Source organism: Myodes glareolus, chromosome X, assembly GCF_982192425.1.
Source record: "Myodes glareolus chromosome X, mMyoGla1.1, whole genome shotgun sequence".
NCBI classification, from domain to species: domain Eukaryota; kingdom Metazoa; phylum Chordata; class Mammalia; order Rodentia; family Cricetidae; genus Myodes; species Myodes glareolus.
This window is the reverse complement of record NC_142053.1, coordinates 1,527,562-1,548,479: the sequence shown is the minus strand read 5'-3', so window position 1 is coordinate 1,548,479 and position 20,918 is coordinate 1,527,562. Positions and strand designations below refer to the sequence as shown.

General features: G+C 50.5%; 1 protein-coding gene across 2 annotated transcripts; it reads left to right on the top strand.

Moving 5' to 3' along the window:
• Nucleotides 1–367: 367 nt before the first annotated feature.
• Plxna3 (plexin A3) lies at nt 368–20,610 on the top strand. Of its 2 annotated transcripts, XM_087903205.1 has the most exons (34): nt 368–678; nt 2,466–3,088; nt 3,486–4,025; nt 4,461–4,643; nt 5,036–5,164; nt 5,235–5,335; nt 5,717–5,840; nt 5,924–6,080; nt 6,199–6,298; nt 6,557–6,671; nt 6,806–7,006; nt 7,241–7,337; nt 7,470–7,660; nt 7,746–7,891; nt 7,962–8,082; nt 8,205–8,341; nt 8,454–8,624; nt 8,883–8,976; nt 9,062–9,301; nt 9,392–9,535; nt 9,615–9,849; nt 9,939–10,081; nt 10,173–10,429; nt 10,554–10,620; nt 10,726–10,872; nt 10,953–11,112; nt 11,260–11,363; nt 11,552–11,648; nt 11,919–12,109; nt 12,366–12,535; nt 13,015–13,227; nt 13,376–13,526; nt 15,510–15,616; nt 20,401–20,610. In XM_087903205.1, the coding sequence occupies exons 2-33, from the start codon at nt 2,492–2,494 to the stop codon at nt 15,603–15,605; spliced, it is 5,619 nt and encodes a 1,872-aa protein (XP_087759331.1). In that variant the 5' UTR covers nt 368–678; nt 2,466–2,491; the 3' UTR covers nt 15,606–15,616; nt 20,401–20,610. The 2 variants fall into 2 exon arrangements, with proteins under 2 accessions (XP_087759331.1, XP_087759330.1); XM_087903204.1 differs by lacking the exon at nt 20,401–20,610 and having other exon boundaries at nt 15,510–16,553.
• Nucleotides 20,611–20,918: the final 308 nt, after the last annotated feature.

Sequence of the window (20,918 nt, the reverse complement as noted above, 5' to 3'; positions counted from 1 at the left end):
TGAGGAAGGCGCTAGATGAAAATGGCTGTAAGTTGCAGTACTCCAAGCTTTATGCTGGGTATTTGTACATTATTAGCCCTCCAGTTTATGGACCATTGGGGAAAGAGCCCTGACTTAGCGAGCAATCTTTGCTAGTATGCTTTTGATAGGCCCAAGCAAAATCTTGCGACCGCAGCAGGTGGCCCAGGGCTCCCTGAGGAGGAGCTGGCTCGTGCCTCAGGCCCAAGGGGGTGTGGTGAGAGCGCGCACGGATTCCAGGGTTGCTGGAGGGAGCAAGCTAGGAGCTGGGGGTGTGGAGAAGCGCGCGCCTTGGACTCAGCCATTGAGCGTAGGGGGTCGTTTCTCAGGAAGGGTTCCCCAGCGGCCCATGGGCGTTTTTCACTGTGCACTAGAGTCTTGGGCCCGAGGAGCAGCAGCCTCATTCCCATGCGCTCTGCCTGTCAGGCCCTGGTCTATCCTCGCTGAGAGCCCCCTCCTGGTGCGGTGGTACGGTCCAGGTTTAAAAGGCCCAGGCGGCCTCGGGCCAGCCCAGTGTGTGGGAGAGGGCCCGGCGGTTGCAGTTTTCACTGCGCGACGGGTGAGGCTGAGTGGCCACACGAGTGGGGCTGCTGTAGGACACGGGGACACGTCCACGTGGCCAGGAGTGGCCACCCCAAGTCAGCCACGTTGGAAGGACAGGTAGGTGGCCGCCATCCTTACAACTTGTGTGCCAGTTGTCTGATGGATGTCCGGGATTCAGACAGCCTAGGGGTCCAGATGGTTTCAGGGGTCAGGCCCTGTCCCTGCCTCTCGAGGCTCACTAGGCACTATATGCCCCGAGTAGGAAGAGACGGTCAACTATATTGTAGCCCCATTGCCTGATATGATCCTTTTGTAGAGGAGGAACAGTATCTCTGAGCATTGCTGTAGCCTCTGCTTCGACTAAGGTCTCCCCGGTTCTGCCTCAGGACTGGCTGAGTTGGTAGTACAATGGGGGAGTATTGTGGGAGAGCAGGGGCTGTGGACCCACATATCTCTATGGAGCTTTCCTCATTATCGTGCTCTTTGCTGCCAGGGCTGTAACAGAGGGGCTGGGTGCGTCTGTGATGTCTGAGGTTGCCACTTAGAGGTGGGGGCTGGGGTGGGGTGTTGGGCTGCAAATCACGACTTTCCAGGTCTCATTCCCAGTCTGTCCCTGGCCAGTTTCTAAAATTGGCTTTCTGCAGAGTGTAGAAGAGGTGAAGGCAGGATGCAGCTGCTTTTCTCTTTCTCCTTCCATTCTTCTGGGTGTTGCATGAGGGGTCCTGGATGCAGACCTGACAAAAGAACCCCAGAGAGCTGATCAATCTGAGCTGAAACTTGGCAGTTTCAAACTGGAATTGCTCCCTGTTCCTGCTTTTCTTTTTTCTTTTCTGTGCCTCCTTGCCCCCTCCCCCCATGCTGAGTCCCTCCTGTGTCCCTTGGGAATTAGGCAGTGAGAAGGTAGCACTGTGCTCTGCTCTATTGACTGCAGAGACTGCTCGACTTTGCAGCCTGGGGCTGGCTGGGTGTGGCCTGGGGGTGAAGTGCACTTTCCCTATCCTTGTGGGCCTTGCCCTACATCCCTAAGGCTGCAATTGTATTTGGGGATGCTGCTTCCTACATATAAGACTTCTGGGACTCTCAAAAGTGGGTAAGACCCCTCTGCCCCTACCTCTCTCTGACTGATCTTCTGGATCTTCAGGGAGAGCCACACAGGCCTGGCAGAGCATCTGTCTGCCTGTATCTGAGCAAAGCTTGACTTATGTCTGTCTCGGTGAGAGTCTTGGCTTTGTGTTGCAGCAGAAAGGCCAGACTGCAGACTCCTGAATAGGCAGCCAAGGCCCTCATGGGGAGAAAGCACCTGAGAGACCATGAGCTAGAGAAGTGGTGGCACTGAAACCAGCCTCAGGCCTTAATTCTCCAGAGCTTCGCTCTAGGACTCCTGTTGGCAGCACCACTCACAGAGAAGCATCCTCTACCCCCAGCATGTGATTATTCTCTCCTTGCCTTTCTCCTTCCCCAGCTCAGGCAAGGGGTATTTGGGTCTAGGTTCCCCTGTGATGTTCTCCTGTGCCATCATCTGCTCTCAGCCTTGGGGTGTAACGTTTGGGTCACAGTTCTGGTATAGCCTCCCACCCCATCCTTTTAAGCATCTGGCTCTGCTGCTCCCTTGGGTGTGGCCCAGTTAAGACAAGGCTTCTTGGCTTCTTTCCAGTACAGGGGTGGAGGATGATTGATGGCATCCAAGCTTGCCTGTGCTTGTTACTCATTCATTTGCCCTATTAGAGGCCCTTCCCCTCTCCCAGCCTCAGTTACCATCTGTGGCTCTGTCATGTTGGATGAGTTTCCCTGCCCTTCTGTGGCATGGAGCCTGGCCTGCCAGGTGCCCTGGGCCAGGCAGGTCAGGGGGAGGGAGAAGATCTTGGGCCTGGGGTCTCTGACTCCCACTTGTTGTCTCTCCTCAGGCCTGTCCCTGGTACAGCTGCCGGTCATGCCCACTGTCTGCCTTCTCCCATTGCTATTCTTCACTATAGGAGGGTGCCTGGGTAGCAGCAGGCCCTTTCGTACCTTTGTGGTGACAGATACCACACTGACTCACCTGACTGTCCACCGAGTGACTGGGGAGGTATTTGTAGGTGCAGTGAACCAAGTTTTCAAGCTGGCTCCAAACCTGACTGAGCTACGGGCCCATGTTACAGGGCCCGTTGAGGACAATTCTCGTTGCTACCCACCCCCTAGCATGCGTGTGTGCTCCCATCGCCTGGTGCCTGTGGACAATGTGAACAAGCTGCTCCTCATAGACTATGCAGCCCGTCGTCTGGTAGCTTGTGGCAGTATCTGGCAGGGCATCTGCCAATTCCTGCGTCTGGATGATCTCTTCAAGTTGGGTGAGCCCCACCATCGCAAGGAGCATTACCTGTCAGGGGCCCAAGAGCCTGACTCCATGGCTGGTGTCATTGTTGAACAGGGCCAGGGGCCTAGCAAGCTGTTTGTGGGCACTGCAGTTGATGGCAAGTCTGAATACTTCCCCACCTTGAGTTCCCGTAAGCTCATCGACGATGAAGACAGTGCAGATATGTTCAGTCTGGTGGGTGAGATATTATGCCTGTTCGTTCTGTCCTCTTTCTTCTGCTTCTTATGAGCCCAGGCCTAATTCACTCCTTTCTCTCAGTCTTGACCCTACTTCTTGGGAAGAAAAGCTTTGGTTTGAGAGGGAATTTGTGACCCTTCACTGACACAGAGATGTAGATCAGCTGCTGAGGACAGGAAATTGGACAGAATTCACCTGTGGAAAGCATGTCTCTGGAGAGGCTGAGGTCACCTTGCACTCTGTGGCATGAATTCTAGTAATTGCCAAGGCAGGGAAGGTGGGAGATCACAGGGGAAGCCTTTGGAAGGCCACGTTGTTAGAGCAGGGTTGGGGAGTCAAGGTGGGGAAGGGAGCAGGTCTTTATCCTGTACTCATACTTTGCTGTCCTCTCCAGGTGTACCAGGATGAGTTTGTCTCCTCTCAGATCAAGATTCCTTCAGACACACTTTCCCTGTACCCTGCCTTTGACATCTACTACATATATGGCTTTGTCAGTGCCTCCTTTGTGTACTTCTTAACACTGCAGCTGGACACCCAGCAGACGCTGCTGGATACAGCAGGCGAGAAATTCTTCACATCCAAGATTGTGCGCATGTGTTCAGGAGACTCAGAGTTCTACTCTTATGTAGAGTTTCCCATTGGCTGCTCCTGGCGTGGTGTGGAGTACCGATTGGTGCAGAGTGCCCACCTGGCCAAGCCTGGCCTGCTCCTGGCCCAGGCTTTGGGTGTGCCAGCCGATGAGGATGTCCTCTTCACCATCTTCTCTCAGGGCCAGAAGAACCGAGCCAGCCCACCTCGGCAGACCATCCTTTGCCTTTTCACCCTCAGCAACATCAATGCCCACATCCGACAGCGAATCCAATCATGCTACCGTGGGGAGGGCACACTGGCCCTACCCTGGCTGCTGAATAAGGAGCTGCCATGCATTAACACTGTGAGCCCTTTGCTTGCTCTGCTGTCCCTGTGCTACACATGACAACTCTGTCTTTCTGCTTCTCCGTTGGGTGGCTGTCTGTCCAATCCCAGGCTTGGCATGGTCCTGGGAGTGACTGACACCTTTGTTCTGACACCTGCTTTACCTTTCTTGAGAGCCTAACTCTGTACTTATGTCTTGGCCCATGTCCTGTTTATATATTTTCACCTTCATTTTTCTGACTATTAATTCCCAGCTTGCTCTCTGCTCTATATCAAGTCTTGTAAACCAAGGTTTCTCCTCCCTCTCCCTGCTTTCTATCACTAGTCCCATTTTCCCATGGGGTCCTAGGGCAAACTGTCAGGCATGTCTGGAGGGCAGTAGCTTCCAGGTTCTGCTTCTTTACAGAACATGGAATCTAATAGCATCTCTCACTCACCCCTCCTGTGTCACCAGCCCATGCAGATCAATGGAAACTTCTGTGGGTTAGTGTTGAATCAACCATTGGGTGGCCTACACGTGATTGAGGGGCTACCCCTGTTGGCCGACAGCACTGACGGCATGACCAGTGTAGCTGCTTATACCTACCACCAGCACTCTGTGGTTTTCATCGGTACACGCAGTGGTAATCTGAAGAAGGTTGGTCCTAAAATCCTTGTATTATGGGATTGGGAATGTTTTTTCACACTATGGGAAGAAGGGCTGGGGAATAGAATGTGCACATGAACTCAGGTTACTCTGAACAGGGTATGAAGGCTTCCCAGGTTAGGCCCCAAGAGCTGAGTCCTGCTCCTTGGGTGGCTTCTCTGCCATCTACCTTTACCAGCATTTTTTTTTAGCTGAATCCAAGATAGCCTTTGCCTTGGCCTAAGGCTGTGGCTGTTGAAGCTACAGGCCTTCTGACTGAGTGCAGGCTCAAGGAGGAGGTCCTGTCTGACCAGCTCAGCTGCAATCTAGAAAGTCCCTGGGTAGTGGGAACTATGGTAGGGTGAAGCTGGCCTGTCATTTCTCTGTCCTGGTTTGTGGCTCAGGTGCGGGTTGATGGCTCTCAGGATGCCCAGCTGTATGAGACAGTCTCTGTGGTAGAGGGAAGCCCCATACTCCGAGACCTGCTCTTTAGCCCTGACCACCAGCACATCTACCTCCTGAGTGAGAAGCAGGTGGGCCCGTGGTGGGTGGTGGTGGATGGTGGGGCAGGGGTGGGCTGTGTGCTGATGTGGCTGTTCCCAGGTGAGCCAACTCCCGGTGGAGACCTGTGAGCAGTATCTGAGCTGCGCTGCATGCCTGGGCTCAGGGGACCCACACTGTGGTTGGTGTGTGCTACAGCACAGGTGAGGGCAGTGGGTGAGGAACATGGGACAGCAATGGGCTCCCTGGGGCCATTTTCTTGGGAGACAGAAGGACTTAGCAGGGCCTTGCCAACTGGACAGAAGCCAGCCACACTTGCTATACTTTCCTTCACCCACCTGCTCCGTTTTCCCCAGCATTGAGCCTTGAGCCTTCCCCTCCCTCCCTTCTCCACTTTCTCCAGCTAATGAGCAGAACTACCCTGAGTGACGTCCCTTGGATCTCAGGGGATGAGGCCAAGGCACACTGTTGCCTGGCAGTAGGAGCTGGGTATGCTGTCCTCTGCCCCACTCAGCCTCTTACTGCAACCCCATCTGGTCCCTGCTGGGACAGTGCTCAGACTGCTCTGGCCTGTCCCCATGCAGGTGCTGCCGGGAAGGGGCCTGTCCAGGTGCCTCTGCTCCACATGGCTTTGCTGAGGAGCTGAATAAATGTGTACAGGTGCGGGTCCGGCCCAATAATGTGTCGGTGACATCCCCTGGAGTGCAGGTAAGTGATATGGTGGGTACTTGGACCCATTATGCTTCATGAGGGAGGGGCTCATTCTGCTCTGAGCTCTCTGCCTTCCCCAGCTGACCATAGCCATGCGCAACGTGCCAGACCTTAGTGCGGGTGTGAGCTGTTCATTTGAGGAGGTGACTAAAAGTGAGGCTATTCTGCTGTCCTCTGGAGAGCTGCGTTGCCCTTCACCATCCCTCCAGGAACTCCAGACACTTACCAGAGGGCATGGTCAGTGGACTGGGGCCACTGGCCCCAGTGTGACCTCCACTGGGGCCAGTGACCCTTGGGTGTTGTGGGGTAGGGCAGGATCCCAGGCTAGTTGGTGATGGCCACCTGTTTGCTGCAGGGGCCACTCATACTGTGCAGCTGCAGCTGCTCTCCATGGAGACCGGTGTGAGGTTTGCTGGGGTTGACTTTGTCTTCTACAACTGCAGTGCCCTCCAGTCGTGAGTACCAGGTCCAGAATCTGTCCCTAGGCCTGGGTATAGATAGGTGCTCTGGGATATATAAAGCTTGCAGTGTGGTTGTCTCTAGGACTTTCAGGGTGAGCTCTGTCCCCACGTCTGTCCAATCCTGATGTGCACTGTGTGACTTATGCAGGTTCTGCCTGTCCTCTTCATTTGTTCCTCAGTGCATTCTGTGGGAGGGTGAGAACAGGGTGGTGTAACCTTCTCTGTTATTTCTGAAGTCACTTCCCTCTCCAGGTGCATGTCCTGTGTTGGCAGTCCTTACCCCTGCCACTGGTGTAAGTACCGCCACGTGTGTACCAGCCACCCACACGAGTGCTCCTTCCAGGAAGGCAGGGTCCATAGCCCTGAGGTGAGGTGGTGCAGTGCGCTGCAAAAGATTGGGCTCCTTGGCTGGCCTCTCACTTTTTTGTTTCTTCTACTATTTCCTTGGGCCTGGAGAAAGGTGGGTAGCTCAGCATGCTCTGACTGCTGTTTTCCTCCCAGGGATGCCCTGAGATCCTGCCTCGAGGAGACCTCTTGATCCCTGTGGGCGTCATGCAGCCTCTAACCCTGCGGGCTAAGAATCTGCCACAACCTCAGTCAGGCCAGAAGAATTATGAATGTGTAGTTCGTGTACAGGGGCGGCAGCATCGGGTACCTGCAGTGCGCTTTAATAGCAGCAGTGTGCAGTGCCAGAATGCTTCGGTGAGGTCCAGGGTGGGTCAACCAGGGACAATTGTTTTGTTGTTATCATTGTTGTTGTCAGTGGTGGTGGGTTTTTTGTTTGTTTGTTTTTTGGCATATGTCCAGCTTACTGATCTGGAAGCCTCTGGTTGATCTGGTTGATCCTGGCAGGCACTTTTCTTTAATCGGGGATTACTAAATTGGGCAAGGATTTTGCCTATCTTATTTATACTCATGTTGTTCCATTTTTCTTAGTATTTCTATGAAGGTGATGAGTTTGGTGACACCGAACTGGACTTCTCTGTGGTCTGGGATGGAGATTTCCCCATTGATAAGCCTCCTAGCTTCCGAGGTAAGGCATGACATCAGTCCAAGGAATGTGCTCCTGGGGCAGGGTTGACACTACTGGGGCAAGTCTGGAGGTCCTAGAGCCCCCTGCTTCTCTGCCACTGCCTGCCCCAACAGTAGTCCGCTGTGTCTGCAGCCCTTCTTTACAAGTGCTGGGCTCAGCGGCCTAGTTGTGGCCTCTGCCTCAAAGCTGATCCCCGCTTCAACTGTGGCTGGTGCATCTCGGAGCACAAGTGCCAACTGCGGGCTCACTGCCCAGCTCCCAAGAGCAACTGGATGCACCCAAGCCAGAAGGGTGCCCGATGCAGCCATCCCCGAGTCACCCAGGTTAGCATCACATACTAGTCCTACCTGGCCTGCTGGGCAAGTATGAGTCTGGCCTGATCTTCTTGCCTCTTATCCTGTTCTACAGATCCACCCACTCACAGGACCCAAGGAAGGTGGCACCCGGGTCACCATTGTGGGTGAGAACCTGGGCCTCACTTTCCGTGAGGTTGGCCTGCGAGTAGCTGGTGTACGTTGTAACTCCATCCCCACCGAATATGTTAGTGCTGAAAGGTGAGTGTGGCCATGTTGAATACCCTGTCCTTGTGTACCACAGCTGGTCCTGACCTTCTGTGACTCCTAGGATTGTATGTGAGATGGAGGAATCACTGGTGCCCAGCCCACCACCTGGGCCTGCTGAGCTCTGTGTAGGTGACTGTTCAGCTGACTTTCGTACACAGTCCGAGCAGCTCTACAGCTTTGTGGTATGTGACCTGCCAGTCTCTTCCCCTTCCCAAGTCCTCTATCTCCTCTATCTGGGGGAATGTGGAGTAGCCATTGGATGGGGCTGGCTCCTACCTCCTCTTAAGGACTGCTTCTTTCCCAGACCCCAACATTTGACCGTGTGAGTCCTACTCGGGGCCCAGCTTCTGGGGGCACTCGGCTCACCATCTCTGGAACTTCTCTGGATGCTGGCAGCAGGGTCACAGTGATTGTAAGAGATGGCGAGTGCAGATTTGTGAGGTGGGCCTGAGCACAAGCAGTCTGGAGTTGAGCATTATGTGGAGGACTGTGGGGACAGAGTAGTCGAAGGTGCCAGGCCACCCGCTTCAAGCCTACCTGCTTTCTTATGTAGGAGAGATGCCAAGGCAATTGTGTGTATCTCACCTGTCTCCACCCTGGGCCCGAGTCAGGCCCCTATCACCCTTGCCATCGATCATGCCAACATCTCCAGCCCTGGAGTCATCTATACCTACACTCAGGACCCCACTGTCACACACCTTGAGCCAACCTGGAGCATCATCAAGTGAGACCCTGAGGAGAATGGGCTTAAGGACTGAGTTGGGGCTCTGAGTGTCTCTCTTTGGGCCTTACCTGTTACTGGGGCCTTGGGGCATCAAATCCTTCCTAAACCCATGTCAGGGGGCACAGAGTTGTCCTGCCCATATAGAGCCTTGCACCTACTAAATGTTCCAAAGTTCGAGGCTTTGAGCTCTCAGAAAAACCTTGGTAAGTTCAGGGCAGGGTGGGGGAGGGAGCCTGAGACCTTCCCCCATCTCTCCAGTGGAAGTACTGCCATCACTGTGAGTGGGACCCATCTGCTGACGGTGCAAGAACCCCGTGTACGGGCAAAGTACCGTGGTATTGAGACCATTAATGTAAGTAGCAGCTTCCTACTCCTCTCCCACCCTTTCTACTTACTGAAGGCTTCATGCACTGAGGTGATTGCCATTGTCTCCACAGACATGCCAGGTGATCAATGACACTGCAATGTTATGTAAGGCCCCTGGCATCTTCCTTGGGCACCCTCAGCCTCGGGCCCAAGGCGAGCACCCTGATGAGTTTGGCTTCTTGCTGGATCATGTGCAGACAGCCCGTTCCCTCAACCGTTCTTCCTTCACCTACTATCCCGATCCCAGCTTTGAACCACTTGGGCCATCTGGTGTGCTAGATGTCAAACCTGGCTCACATGTTGTATTGAAGGTGCTGGGAATAGGGGTAGGGAGTAGAAAGGAGGGGAGGAGCAGAGACCTGGAGAGCTTGACTATGTCTGTGTGGGTTATCTACTGTTAGGGCAAGAACCTGATCCCTGCTGCAGCTGGCAGCTCCCGCCTCAACTATACAGTGCTGATTGGAGGACAGCCGTGTGCACTAACTGTTTCAGATACTCAACTTCTGTGTGATTCCCCTAGCCAGACAGGCCGGCAGCCAGTCATGGTGTGTATAGGCTTCAGAGGCCACCAGGGCAGCCTTGGGTGTACATGGCTATTGGTTCACCTTAAGCCTCCTATTACAGGTGCTGGTGGGTGGCTTGGAGTTCTGGTTGGGCACCCTGCACATCACTGCTGATCGGGCACTAACTTTACCAGCTATGGTGGGGCTGGCAGCAGGGGGTGGGTTCTTGCTGCTGGCCATCACTGCTGTGCTGGTCGCCTACAAGCGAAAGACTCAAGATGCAGACCGAACACTGAAGCGGCTCCAGCTACAAATGGACAACCTGGAATCTCGTGTGGCGTTGGAGTGCAAAGAAGGTGCCTAAACTGGGAGTGTACCACAGTATGTGAGAGCTGAGGAATTTCCCTGCCTCTTGCTCAACTCATTCCACCCTACTTTCCCCCAGCTTTTGCTGAGCTACAGACAGATATCAATGAACTGACAAACCACATGGATGGTGTGCAGATTCCCTTCTTGGACTATCGGACCTATGCTGTGCGGGTGCTTTTCCCTGGCATTGAGGCTCACCCAGTGCTCAAGGAGCTAGATGTGAGCCACCCCCGGCCCCCACAGTCCGTTCATGTTCTATTTCCCCCAGAGCCACCACTGCCTACCTTCTGAGAATCTCTGGTCCCCACAGACTCCCCCCAATGTGGAGAAGGCCCTACGCCTGTTTGGGCAGCTGCTGCACAGCCGTGCCTTCCTACTCACCTTCATCCACACTTTGGAGGCCCAGAGCAGCTTCTCTATGCGTGACCGTGGCACTGTAGCATCACTCACCATGGTGGCCCTGCAGAGCCGACTTGACTATGCCACTGGACTACTCAAGCAACTGCTGGCTGACCTCATAGAGAAAAACCTGGAGAGCAAGAACCACCCAAAGCTGCTATTGCGCAGGTATGTAACTATCTTGCCTGGACTCTCTCCCAGCCCACTCCTCCATTTCCTATTTTGGGCCCTTCTGTCTGTTCAAGCTCCACCCTTGCCAGGCCAGGGCCTCAGGACCTATCTCTTACCACAGGACAGAATCAGTGGCTGAGAAGATGCTCACCAACTGGTTTACATTCCTGCTGCATAAGTTCCTGAAGGTGTGCTTAGTAGGGCTGGGCAGCAGGGGAGGAATGTTCAGGGGTGGATGCAGGTGATCGGTAGGCCAGACAGGCAGCCAGCTATGCTCTTGACTCTGGGTGTAGGAGTGTGCCGGGGAGCCACTTTTCCTGCTGTACTGCGCCATTAAGCAACAGATGGAGAAAGGTCCCATTGATGCCATAACAGGCGAGGCCCGCTACTCCTTAAGTGAAGATAAACTCATCCGGCAGCAGATTGACTACAAGACCCTGGTGAGCATGGGGTCGTGTGAATAGGAGAAGGGGTGGAGGAGCCTTGTTCAGGATTGATGCTGGGGTTCCTTCACTCTTAGACTCTTCATTGTGTGTGCCCGGAGAGCGAGAACAGTGCTCAGGTCCCTGTGAAGGTTCTCAACTGTGACAGCATCACCCAGGCCAAAGACAAGCTGTTGGATACTGTGTACAAGGGTATCCCATACTCTCAGCGCCCCAAAGCTGAGGACATGGACTTGGGTAAGGTCTCTCCCCTTTCTCCTAGCCCCCCACCTTCCAAACCCTCCCAGGGGGCTCTCAGACTCTGTACCTGAGCTCTATTCCTTTAGAGAAGTGAGCCTAAGGTTTGTGGGGTAAATGTCACTAAGAGCTGACTGTGGTCTGCAGAATGGCGCCAGGGCCGCATGGCCCGAATCATCCTTCAAGATGAGGATGTCACTACAAAGATAGAGTGTGACTGGAAGAGGGTCAACTCACTGGCCCACTACCAGGTGAGGAACTGGCAGCCTATTCACCCCCCAGGCTACCTAGGAGCAGTGGCTAGGTCTGCTCCCAGCCCTTATCCTTATACTCGTGAGCCCTCCTCATAGGGCCTTGGTTACCACTACATTGAAGAGCCTGGATGAGTGGTGACCCCTTGTCTTCCTGCACTGCCCCTTCTTTGTGTTTGGACCTCCAGGTGACAGATGGTTCCTTAGTAGCCCTGGTGCCCAAACAAGTGTCTGCCTATAACATGGCCAACTCCTTCACCTTCACCCGTTCACTCAGTCGCTACGGTAGGTATCCTCATCATGGTGACTTCTGCTGGCCCTGTGCCCTTTAATTAAGGTTGTATAAGCCATCTTTGGAAGTCCCAAGTAGTTGTCTTGACCCAGCTGGAAAGACCATTATTTTGGGCCCCGTTCTGTAGAGCCTGGTAGGAAGGGGTGGCAAGAACAGATGGGTTCCACAAAGGCTCCTCGGCTCCTGGAGGAGAGTGAAGTAAGAGGGTGGGTAATGGCCAGGGCCTGTCAGGGCCTAAGGGTCACATCTCTCCTCTGTCCTAGAGAGCTTGCTCCGTGCTGCCAGCAGTCCAGATAGCCTCCGTTCCCGAGCACCAATGCTTACACCTGACCAGGAGGCAGGCACCAAGCTGTGGCATCTGGTGAAGAACCATGATCATGCTGATCACCGAGAGGGAGACCGTGGCAGCAAGATGGTCTCAGAAATATATCTGACAAGGCTGCTGGCCACCAAGGTGTGGGCCTGCCCCAGGCTCCCTTGGTGTCTGCATAGACACCCTCTAGCCCAGTCTTAGCCATGAGATGAGCTGGTCTTACCAGGCAGGGACCACACTCTCAGGGCCTTTGCAGTAGGACCTCTAGGCTTGAGGTCAAGAGCAGGTCCATTTTAGGAATGCTGGCCCTTCAGGAAAGTTCTTTACTGAGCTTTTCTTCCCCTGTCTGTCAGATTTGGGGAACTCCTTGACATAGTGGCCTTACTGTCACTCATAGGGCACATTGCAGAAGTTTGTGGATGACCTATTCGAAACTGTGTTCAGTACGGCCCATCGGGGCTCAGCTTTACCCTTGGCCATCAAGTACATGTTTGACTTCCTGGATGAACAGGCTGACCAGCGTCAGATCAGTGACCCTGATGTGCGCCACACCTGGAAAAGCAACTGGTACTTATTAGTTCCTGGCTACTGCTGGCCCTTTTGAGGATGGGTGGGAGGAAGAGACTAGGGACTTAACCAAGGCCCATGGAGGCAGGTTGACTGACAGCTGAATAGCCTATCAGGCAAAAGGGATGAGACAGTGGCTTGGCCTGGAACTGAATATGAGTATATAGAAGATGGGTACTGCTGGATTGTGCAGATGGAAAATGCTAGTCTGTCACTGGAATTGGCCATTTTCTCCAGAGTCCTGCACAGGGTAGAGACATTGATGACTTGGCACAGGTGGAGACAGTGAAAACTTCAGGGGTGGAGATTGAGTCAAGCAGAAAGTTAAAGAAAAATCATTTACCCTAAATGTGTCCTTCCTGTTACCTCAGGAGTAGTTATGAGCTGGCCAGACAGGAATAAGGTGTAAAGGAAGGCAGTGGGGGAAGAGGGGCCCATACAGCTACTGGGGAGTCTCGAGTGTGTATCCCTCTGTTCAGCTTACCTCTGCGTTTCTGGGTGAATGTGATCAAGAACCCGCAGTTTGTGTTTGACATCCACAAGAATAGCATCACGGATGCCTGTTTGTCAGTGGTGGCCCAGACCTTCATGGACTCCTGTTCTACATCAGAGCACCGTCTGGGCAAGGACTCCCCTTCCAACAAGCTGCTCTACGCCAAGGATATCCCTAATTACAAGAGCTGGGTGGAGAGGTGGGCCCTGGGAAACTGCTATGTGTGCATGGTGGCAGACTGGAGCTGCCTGCCTAAACAGCCTGTCTGAGGCTGGCCAAACACTGATGACACATGAGTTTTGGCTTTTGTGACATGTGCATGATTGACTCACCCAGGATTTCTACAGGTACTACCGAGATATCTCAAAGATGGCATCAATCAGTGACCAGGACATGGATGCCTACCTAGTGGAACAATCCCGCCTCCATGCCAATGACTTCAATGTCCTAAGTGCACTCAGTGAGCTCTACTTCTATGTCACCAAGTATCGTCAGGAGGTATGTTGATGCAGCTTGCAGATCCCCAGTTGCATGGTTCTGATGATGCAATTATGGGCAAAGGCAGGGAGGTTGATGACTTGAGGAGTGCCAAGGATTTGAGCAAGATGGAACACAGAATCCATCTTGTATCTTGTCCACATTTCATTCCTTGCCTAGGGCCAGCATGGGTAATAATTTCCCTAGATGCTGGGATTTAAGGAATACAGGAGAGAAACCACTAACTGGAGTATAGAATTACCACTGGATAAAAGTTAAAAGGCTGGAGAATCAGAATGGGTAGGCAAAGGGTTATAGGGTGGGGCCAGAAGTAGGTGCATCCAGTTATTAGCAGGGCCTGTGGCTTTTGTGGTTGGAGATGCCAGCAGACAGAGGAAAACAAAAGGGTGTGGAGGCCTGGATTCATGTTCTGAGTAGCTGGATGTTGGCCACAAGCTGGAATCAACGATGACTGCAGGACTTCTTCAGCCTAAGTAGCTGACAGGATGAAGTTCACCACTGTAAACTCAGTAATACTACAAATCGCAGGAAAGACTGTGGATGGAACAGCCTTGTGCGGCCCAGAAAACAAAGTCAAGAATCTTCAGAACCGCTCAAGTCATCCATAGAAAATGCTAAAGCCCTGAGGGAACATAGAGCATCTTGGGATGGGTAGCAGGGATGGAATCAAAGTTGATTGGGTCACACTGGGAAGGTTGAGCCCAGTTACCATTCTCTTGCTAACTAGACTTAAAATGACAAGTATGCAAGGCATAGGAGTCAATAGATTCAGCAGAAGTCTTGGAAGGACTTTTGGAAACCATAGATGGAATTCGAAGCCCTGAGGCAGGGGGATGGGGAAAATGGTTCAGTTGATGGAGTACCTGGTATGAAAGCATGAGGACCTGAATTTGGATTTAGAGCACCCATGTAAAAATATTGGGTGTGGTGGCATGTGTCTATAATTCCAGCACTGGGGAGGTGGAGATAGACTGATCCTCATAGCTCTTTGGTCAGTCAGTCTAGCCAATCAATGAATTCTATGTTCCATGAGAGACCATATCTCAAAAAATAAGGTGGATGGGCTGGAGAGATGGCAAAGCAGTTAAGAGCACTTTCTGTTCTTCCAGAGGATCCAAGTTTGATTTCCAGTACCCATATGGCAACTCACAGTCTCCTAACTCCAGTTTCAGGGACTCTGGTCTCCCCTGACTTCTGTGGTCACCACATGTGATATACATACATACATGCAAGCAAAACACTCACACATTTTTAAAAGGTGGAGAATGATAAAGATACCAGGTATTGACCTCTTGGACTCCACATCCATGCATGTGAACACAGACAAGTAGAGATATGCATGCAAGATTAAGCCCTGGACAGGCATGGTGGCACATACCTTTAGTCCTTGCACTTAGGAGGCAGAGTCAGGCAGATTGCTGTGTTTCAAGGGTAACCTGGTCTACAAAGTGAGCTGCAGGACAGTCAGAGATACATAGTGAGATACTGTCTCAAAAAAAGGAGCTCACCAAAGGAGATCAAGGGGCTATAGAGGGAGCCAAGCACAGCACTCTGAGCCCCTCACAGGTCAAAGAGGAAAGAGGGAACTAGCAGAAGACTGGGAGGAACCCAGTGGCTGGTAGAATCAGCTCTGTATCCTGAGCCAGGTCCCTGCATGGATCAAGGAGGATGGAATGGCCAGATTTGCCAAGGAGGTGTTGGAGTTTGGGTTATGCAGAAAAAGGAATTGATAACAGCAGATATGGCTCACTCTCCAAAGAGGTTACACATGAGCCATGATAGGAGAGAAATCTCTAGAATTGGGGATGGTATTAGGAGTCAAAGAAAAGTCGGTGGTTTTGCTGAGAAATTAGAGGTTTAGAGCTTGAGCTTGACACAGGGACTGAAGCCTATGGGAGGGAAGCACCCATCTGGGAAGCAAGGACTTTGTGCAGAAGTGGTGCCCTGCCTTGGAGTCTGCTCCAGTGGATCCTCATCTCCTAGATCCTTGCCTCACTGGACCGAGATGCCTCTTGTCGGAAGCACAAGCTTCGACAGAAGCTGGAGCAGATCATCAGCCTGGTGTCCAGCAGCAGCTGAGTGGAGAGATGGTGAGGAGGGGGCTTCTCACTTCTGAGCCATTCTCTGAGCCAGGGGAGTGGCTGGCTCTAGCATGAGTCTCTGGGGCTGAGATCCAGATCTGGTGTTGTTGGGGAGGTTACCAGGCCAAGTTGCCCCCATCACACCTGGGCCCCCTTCATTAGTGCCTTGCTTTGGGCCCTGAAGGGTGAGGGGGTGATAGGACCAAGCTCCCCACTACCAGCAGCAGCAATACCCCCACCCTCTTGCCTTGTGTTCCTATGTCAAGAGAGCCCTTGCCCTCCTAGCTTTGTACACCCTACCCACCTATTTATTAACCTAACCCCACCTTAATTTTCATATGTAAATATACATGGCCCATGGGATATTGCCAGCCTCACAGACCTGCCTCCTTGGTTGATCTGGGCCTTGCTTCCTGTCCTGGTTCCTTTGTGACATTGCCAGCCTTGGCTCAGCCTATGGCATCTCACCTTAGCCGTGTCAGGTCCCACTTGTCCTAAGACAGCCTCAGTACCAGCAGCATTTGGGGTTGGATGATACATCTTGAAGCTGCCCTCAGATTGGCTGGGCCTGGCCAGCCATTGTCACTCTATGTTTCAGGCGACAGACCACATTTTTATGGGGCCTGTTGTCTCTGAGAGAACTATAACCAGGTTGTGCTTGGACCTCATGTGGGCCTGGGCCGCTGGGACATTCCTTGTGTCCCTACTGCCAAATTTCCTCAGTGTTGTAGGCACTTGCCCCGAACCCCTTCAGCCTCAGCTGCCCCATCATGTGCCCACCCTTAAGGGGCCAAGGTGGCAGTGCCTTACTGTTTTGTGTCTCCTGCCTCCTCTGAGGAATCTGACCCTGTCTGATGGTTCCAGACCCCCAGTCCACTCTTCTTTTGTTGCATGAGTTTTTCTTTGTTGTTGTAATTTTTTTCCTAATTAAATGTTGGGAAATGTGCGTATTTTTGTCTTTGGGACAAATGGGTAGGCCTGCTGAGCTCTGGATGAGCCAGACTGTGGGAGGAAATATAACTCTTTATAGTATTTCTGATTATTTGAGGAAGATCATAGCAATAGGTAGTCCATTAGGCAGTCCTGGTGGCTCTTACTTCAAGACTGAATAAATCTGCTTCCTTTTCCTTGCATTCACTGTTTTGACTCAGATTTGCCCATCTCCCTGCTTCTACCCTGCCCTTTTAGCACATCATTAGTTGGAGTTGAAGACAGAGAGATGCTGCAAATAAGAGACATGCCCCCCCCCCCCCGTGTTACAAAAATTCTTCAGTAGGGGCTAGAGAGATGGTGGGGTGGTTAAGAGCATGGGTTGCTCTTCCACAGGATCCAGGTTCAATTCCCAACACCCAAATAGTGGCTCACACCATTTGTAACTCCAGTTCCAGGAAATCTGATACCCTCTTCTGGCCTCCTCAGGCACCAGGCATGCACCTGATATACATGGAGGCAAAACACGCACACATAAAACATAAAATCAAACTAATTTAAAAGAAAAACTTTCAGTGGCTTCACTTGTATCCAAAATTCTGAAGATATGGCAACTCATTGGATTATAATTGTGGTGGATCTACCTGTATGTGAATTACCCCCATCACTTGTTAGATGATGCATATGTGGTGAAGATATTGTACAATAAAAAAGGATAGCTTGGGACTGAGGAAATAGTTCAGTGTCACACAAACTTGAGGACTGGAGTTTGGACAGTAGTTACAGCACTCAGAAAGCAGAAATGAGAGTAGGTATCTTGAGACAAGCTGGATAGCCTTGCTAGTCATATAGACAAGCTCTGGGTTCAACTGAAAAACCTTGCCTTATAGAATAAGGTGGAGAGTGATAGAAAAAACTCAACATCAACCTCAGGCCTCCACATATACAACAGGTATTCCATAGATACTGGATCATGCACATACATACACATGAGAAAATCAAATAAAAGCTGGGCGGTGGTGGTTCACGCCTTTAATCCCAGCACTTGGGAGGCAGAGGCAGGCCTGGTCTACAGAGTGAGTTCCAGGACAGCTAGGACTGTTACTCAGAAAAACCCTGTCTTAGAAAACCAAAAATAAACAAACAAATAAGTTAGGGTAGCTTGCTCTTGGTAGTTTGGAGGTGGCAGCAGGAATTCAAGTACAGCCTCAGCTATACGCTAAACTCCAGGCCAGCATGGGCCATATAAACTATCAAAAAACAATATGAAAATCACATCTGGCTTGTGGGATTCTTTTTTTTTCTCTAAAAGGTTAAAGTCTTGTTTTGCAGTTGTAGCTGCCTCTTAAGACCTGTACAAGATCAAGGTAGCCAACAGTCTAGTATTAAGGGGGAGCAGTTCATGAGCTCCCACCTTTAACTGGGGAGCTATTAATAGTAGATGGCTTCTAGGGGAGGGAAAAATCAGTTTTCTTTAAGGGTGTGGCTTTTTATAGGTCAACCATGCTCCAGTGAATGACCCCACACGGAGAAATACACGGGCAGCACAAATTGGACTTGATGGTTATATTTAAAAAGAGGACACAGTTGGGGATGGGGTTAAAGAAGCGGTGGTGAATCTATGAGGAGTTAAGGGAGGGGTGGGGGTGAATGATTACAATGCATATGAAATTCTCAAAGAATTAATTAAAAATGTAAGTGCCTTGTTTGGGAGACTGAAGAGATGGCCCAGCCACTAAGGGTACATACTGCTGTTTCTCTAGAGGACTTGAGTTTAGTTCCTGGCATCCACAGCAGTGAACTCAGCTGCAGCTCCAAAGGATCTGATGCTTCTGGTCTCCAGGGGCACTTGCACTCACATGCACAAACTCAAACTTAGCGCGCGCGCACACACACACACACACACACACAATTATTTTTTTTTAAATTAAATATTGTGTCTTAAACATGGTATCTTCAGCAATAGGGACTTACATTTATCTCTCCAGCCCCTGTCTCTAAAATAAAGATTAATAAAAAGAAATAAGAGAGAACACTAATACCAGAGCCCATCAGATCAATAAATGACACCAAGTTTAACAGATGAGACTGAATAGGAACTTGGAATGGCTTTTGAATTCAAGCAGATAGTGAAGAAAAGGCAAGCAGAAGGACAGAACCCTAGATGCACCCAGTGGGTTCTAGTTGAATATTACACAGGACACAGGAGCACAAATGTTTGTGGAAAGAGACTGAGACCTGGGAAAAGGATCTACCCCTGTGTTAACTGCCTAGCACTGAAAACAAGACAGAGACTAGTAGCTGCCTCCTCTTTTGTGAGACAGTGTCAGGGTCAGAAGAGTCATGCCTTAGTAGTGATGAAAACCTACTTCTATACACAGAACAACTCTGCTCCATGTAGCACACCCTCAAAGTAACATACAAAGACTCAGATACTTTCCAAGGGATACAAAGAAGCAAAAAAACTCAACTCAGATAGAAGGAAATAAATTATTAGTCATTCAGAGTAGAAAGGAAGAGGCACAACTGCCTTTATTCTAAGAAACGTGAAAATCTAATGGCATCTACAGATGAACTACTAGGCTGAATGTAGCCAAGATGCAAGACATATGTTTTATAGGGAGTTAATGTCTATCCCCAAATACCAATTGTCAGGCACTTTTCCTTGATAGGTGAGGAAGCTACAAAACCTAAGCTCTGTTTCTGGGTTATTTGTTCTTACATAAAGTTATTTTTTTTGGGGGGGGAATATATTGGTATTTGGTTTAGGAGGGGGAATATCAGCAGTGCTAAGGATTTGGGAAACCAGTATCTCCTGAGTAGAGACTCATTTTCAGTAGTGCAATTCACTAGGGTATGTCAAGAACATTCAAAGAAATCTTACTGATAGCTCAAAAATTAACCAAGAATAATGATTTGTTCAAATTTTTTCCTTTTTTTTTTGGTTTTTCAAGACAGGGTTTCTCTGTGTAGTTCTGACTGTCCTGAAACTTGCTCTGTAAACCAGGCTGGCCTCAAACTCAAGAGATCCTCCTGCCTCTGCCTCCCAAGTGCTAGGATTAAAGGTGTGTACTACCATTGCCCATGAATGAATGAAATGAATTTTTAAGTATTCAACAATTATATTAAATTGCATCATATATGTGCCTGTTCTCCAATGCTTAAACTTGTTTTTATGTGCTGGGTAGTGGTGTTTCACATCTTTAATCCCAGCACTCATGAGGCAGAGGCAGGCGGATCTCTGTGAGTTCGAGGCCAGCCTGATCTACAAGTGGTAGTTCCAGACAGGCTCCAAAGCTACTGAGAAACCCTGTCTTGAAAAACAAAAACAAACAAAAAAATCCCAGCACCTGGGAGGCAAAACTAGGTAGATCTCTGTGAGTTCGAGACCAGCCTGGTCTACAAGAGCTAGTTCCAGGACAGGCTCCAAAGCTACTGAGAAACCCTGTCTCGAACCCCCCCCCCCTAAAAAAAAAGAAGCAGCAGCAGCTATGGAGTTTGAGGCCAGCCTAAGCTATGAGACCCTGTCTCAAAAAATGAAAAAATAAAAACAAATTGAAACAAATTGACTAGAAAGGGAAAATTCACTTTAGGTGAAAAAATACTTAGGAAGAACTACAATGCTAAACTTGTAGAAAGTTTGCGTTCTATTATTGCTGTTCACTTAAAAATTATATTTATTGTATGTGTGTGTGTGTGTGTGTGTGTGTGTGTGTATGCACATGTGCAAGCTCTCCCCAAGGTCAGAGGACAACTTTTAGGAGTTGGCTCTTTCCTGTTATTTTGTGGGATTCGGGGCTTAAATTCAGGTCATAATGCTTTCATGTGAGTGCTTTAAAATACTTTTCATTTTATGTGTATAGGTGTTTTGCCTGCTTGTATGTCTGTGTACCACGTGAATGAAGTGACCAGAGAGGCCAGAAGGGAGCATTGGATGCTTTGGGACTGGACATAAAAACAGTTTGAGTCCATGTGCATGCTGCAGATCAAACTGAGGTCCTCTGGAAGAAAAGCCAGTGTTCTTAACTACCGAGCCATCTCTACAGTCCCAATAAAAATAAATCTTAAAGCCAGGTGGTGGTGGTTCACACCTTTAATCCCAGCAAAAGCAGAAGGAGCTCTGTGAGTCTGAGGCCACCCTGGTCTACAGAGCAAGTCCCAGGACTGCCACTGCTACATAATGATAGCCTGTTTTTAAAAAGTATTTTTTGACAATTTCATACATGTTTATAAAGTATTTTGAGTATATTTATCCCCTATTATCCTCTTTTATTCTCTTCTCATCCTCATTGAACCCTTTCTTCCTAACAACTACATCTCTGTTTTTATGTCTGTCTTTAGTGCCCTACTGTGTATACTTAGAGTTGCTTGTATAGTCATG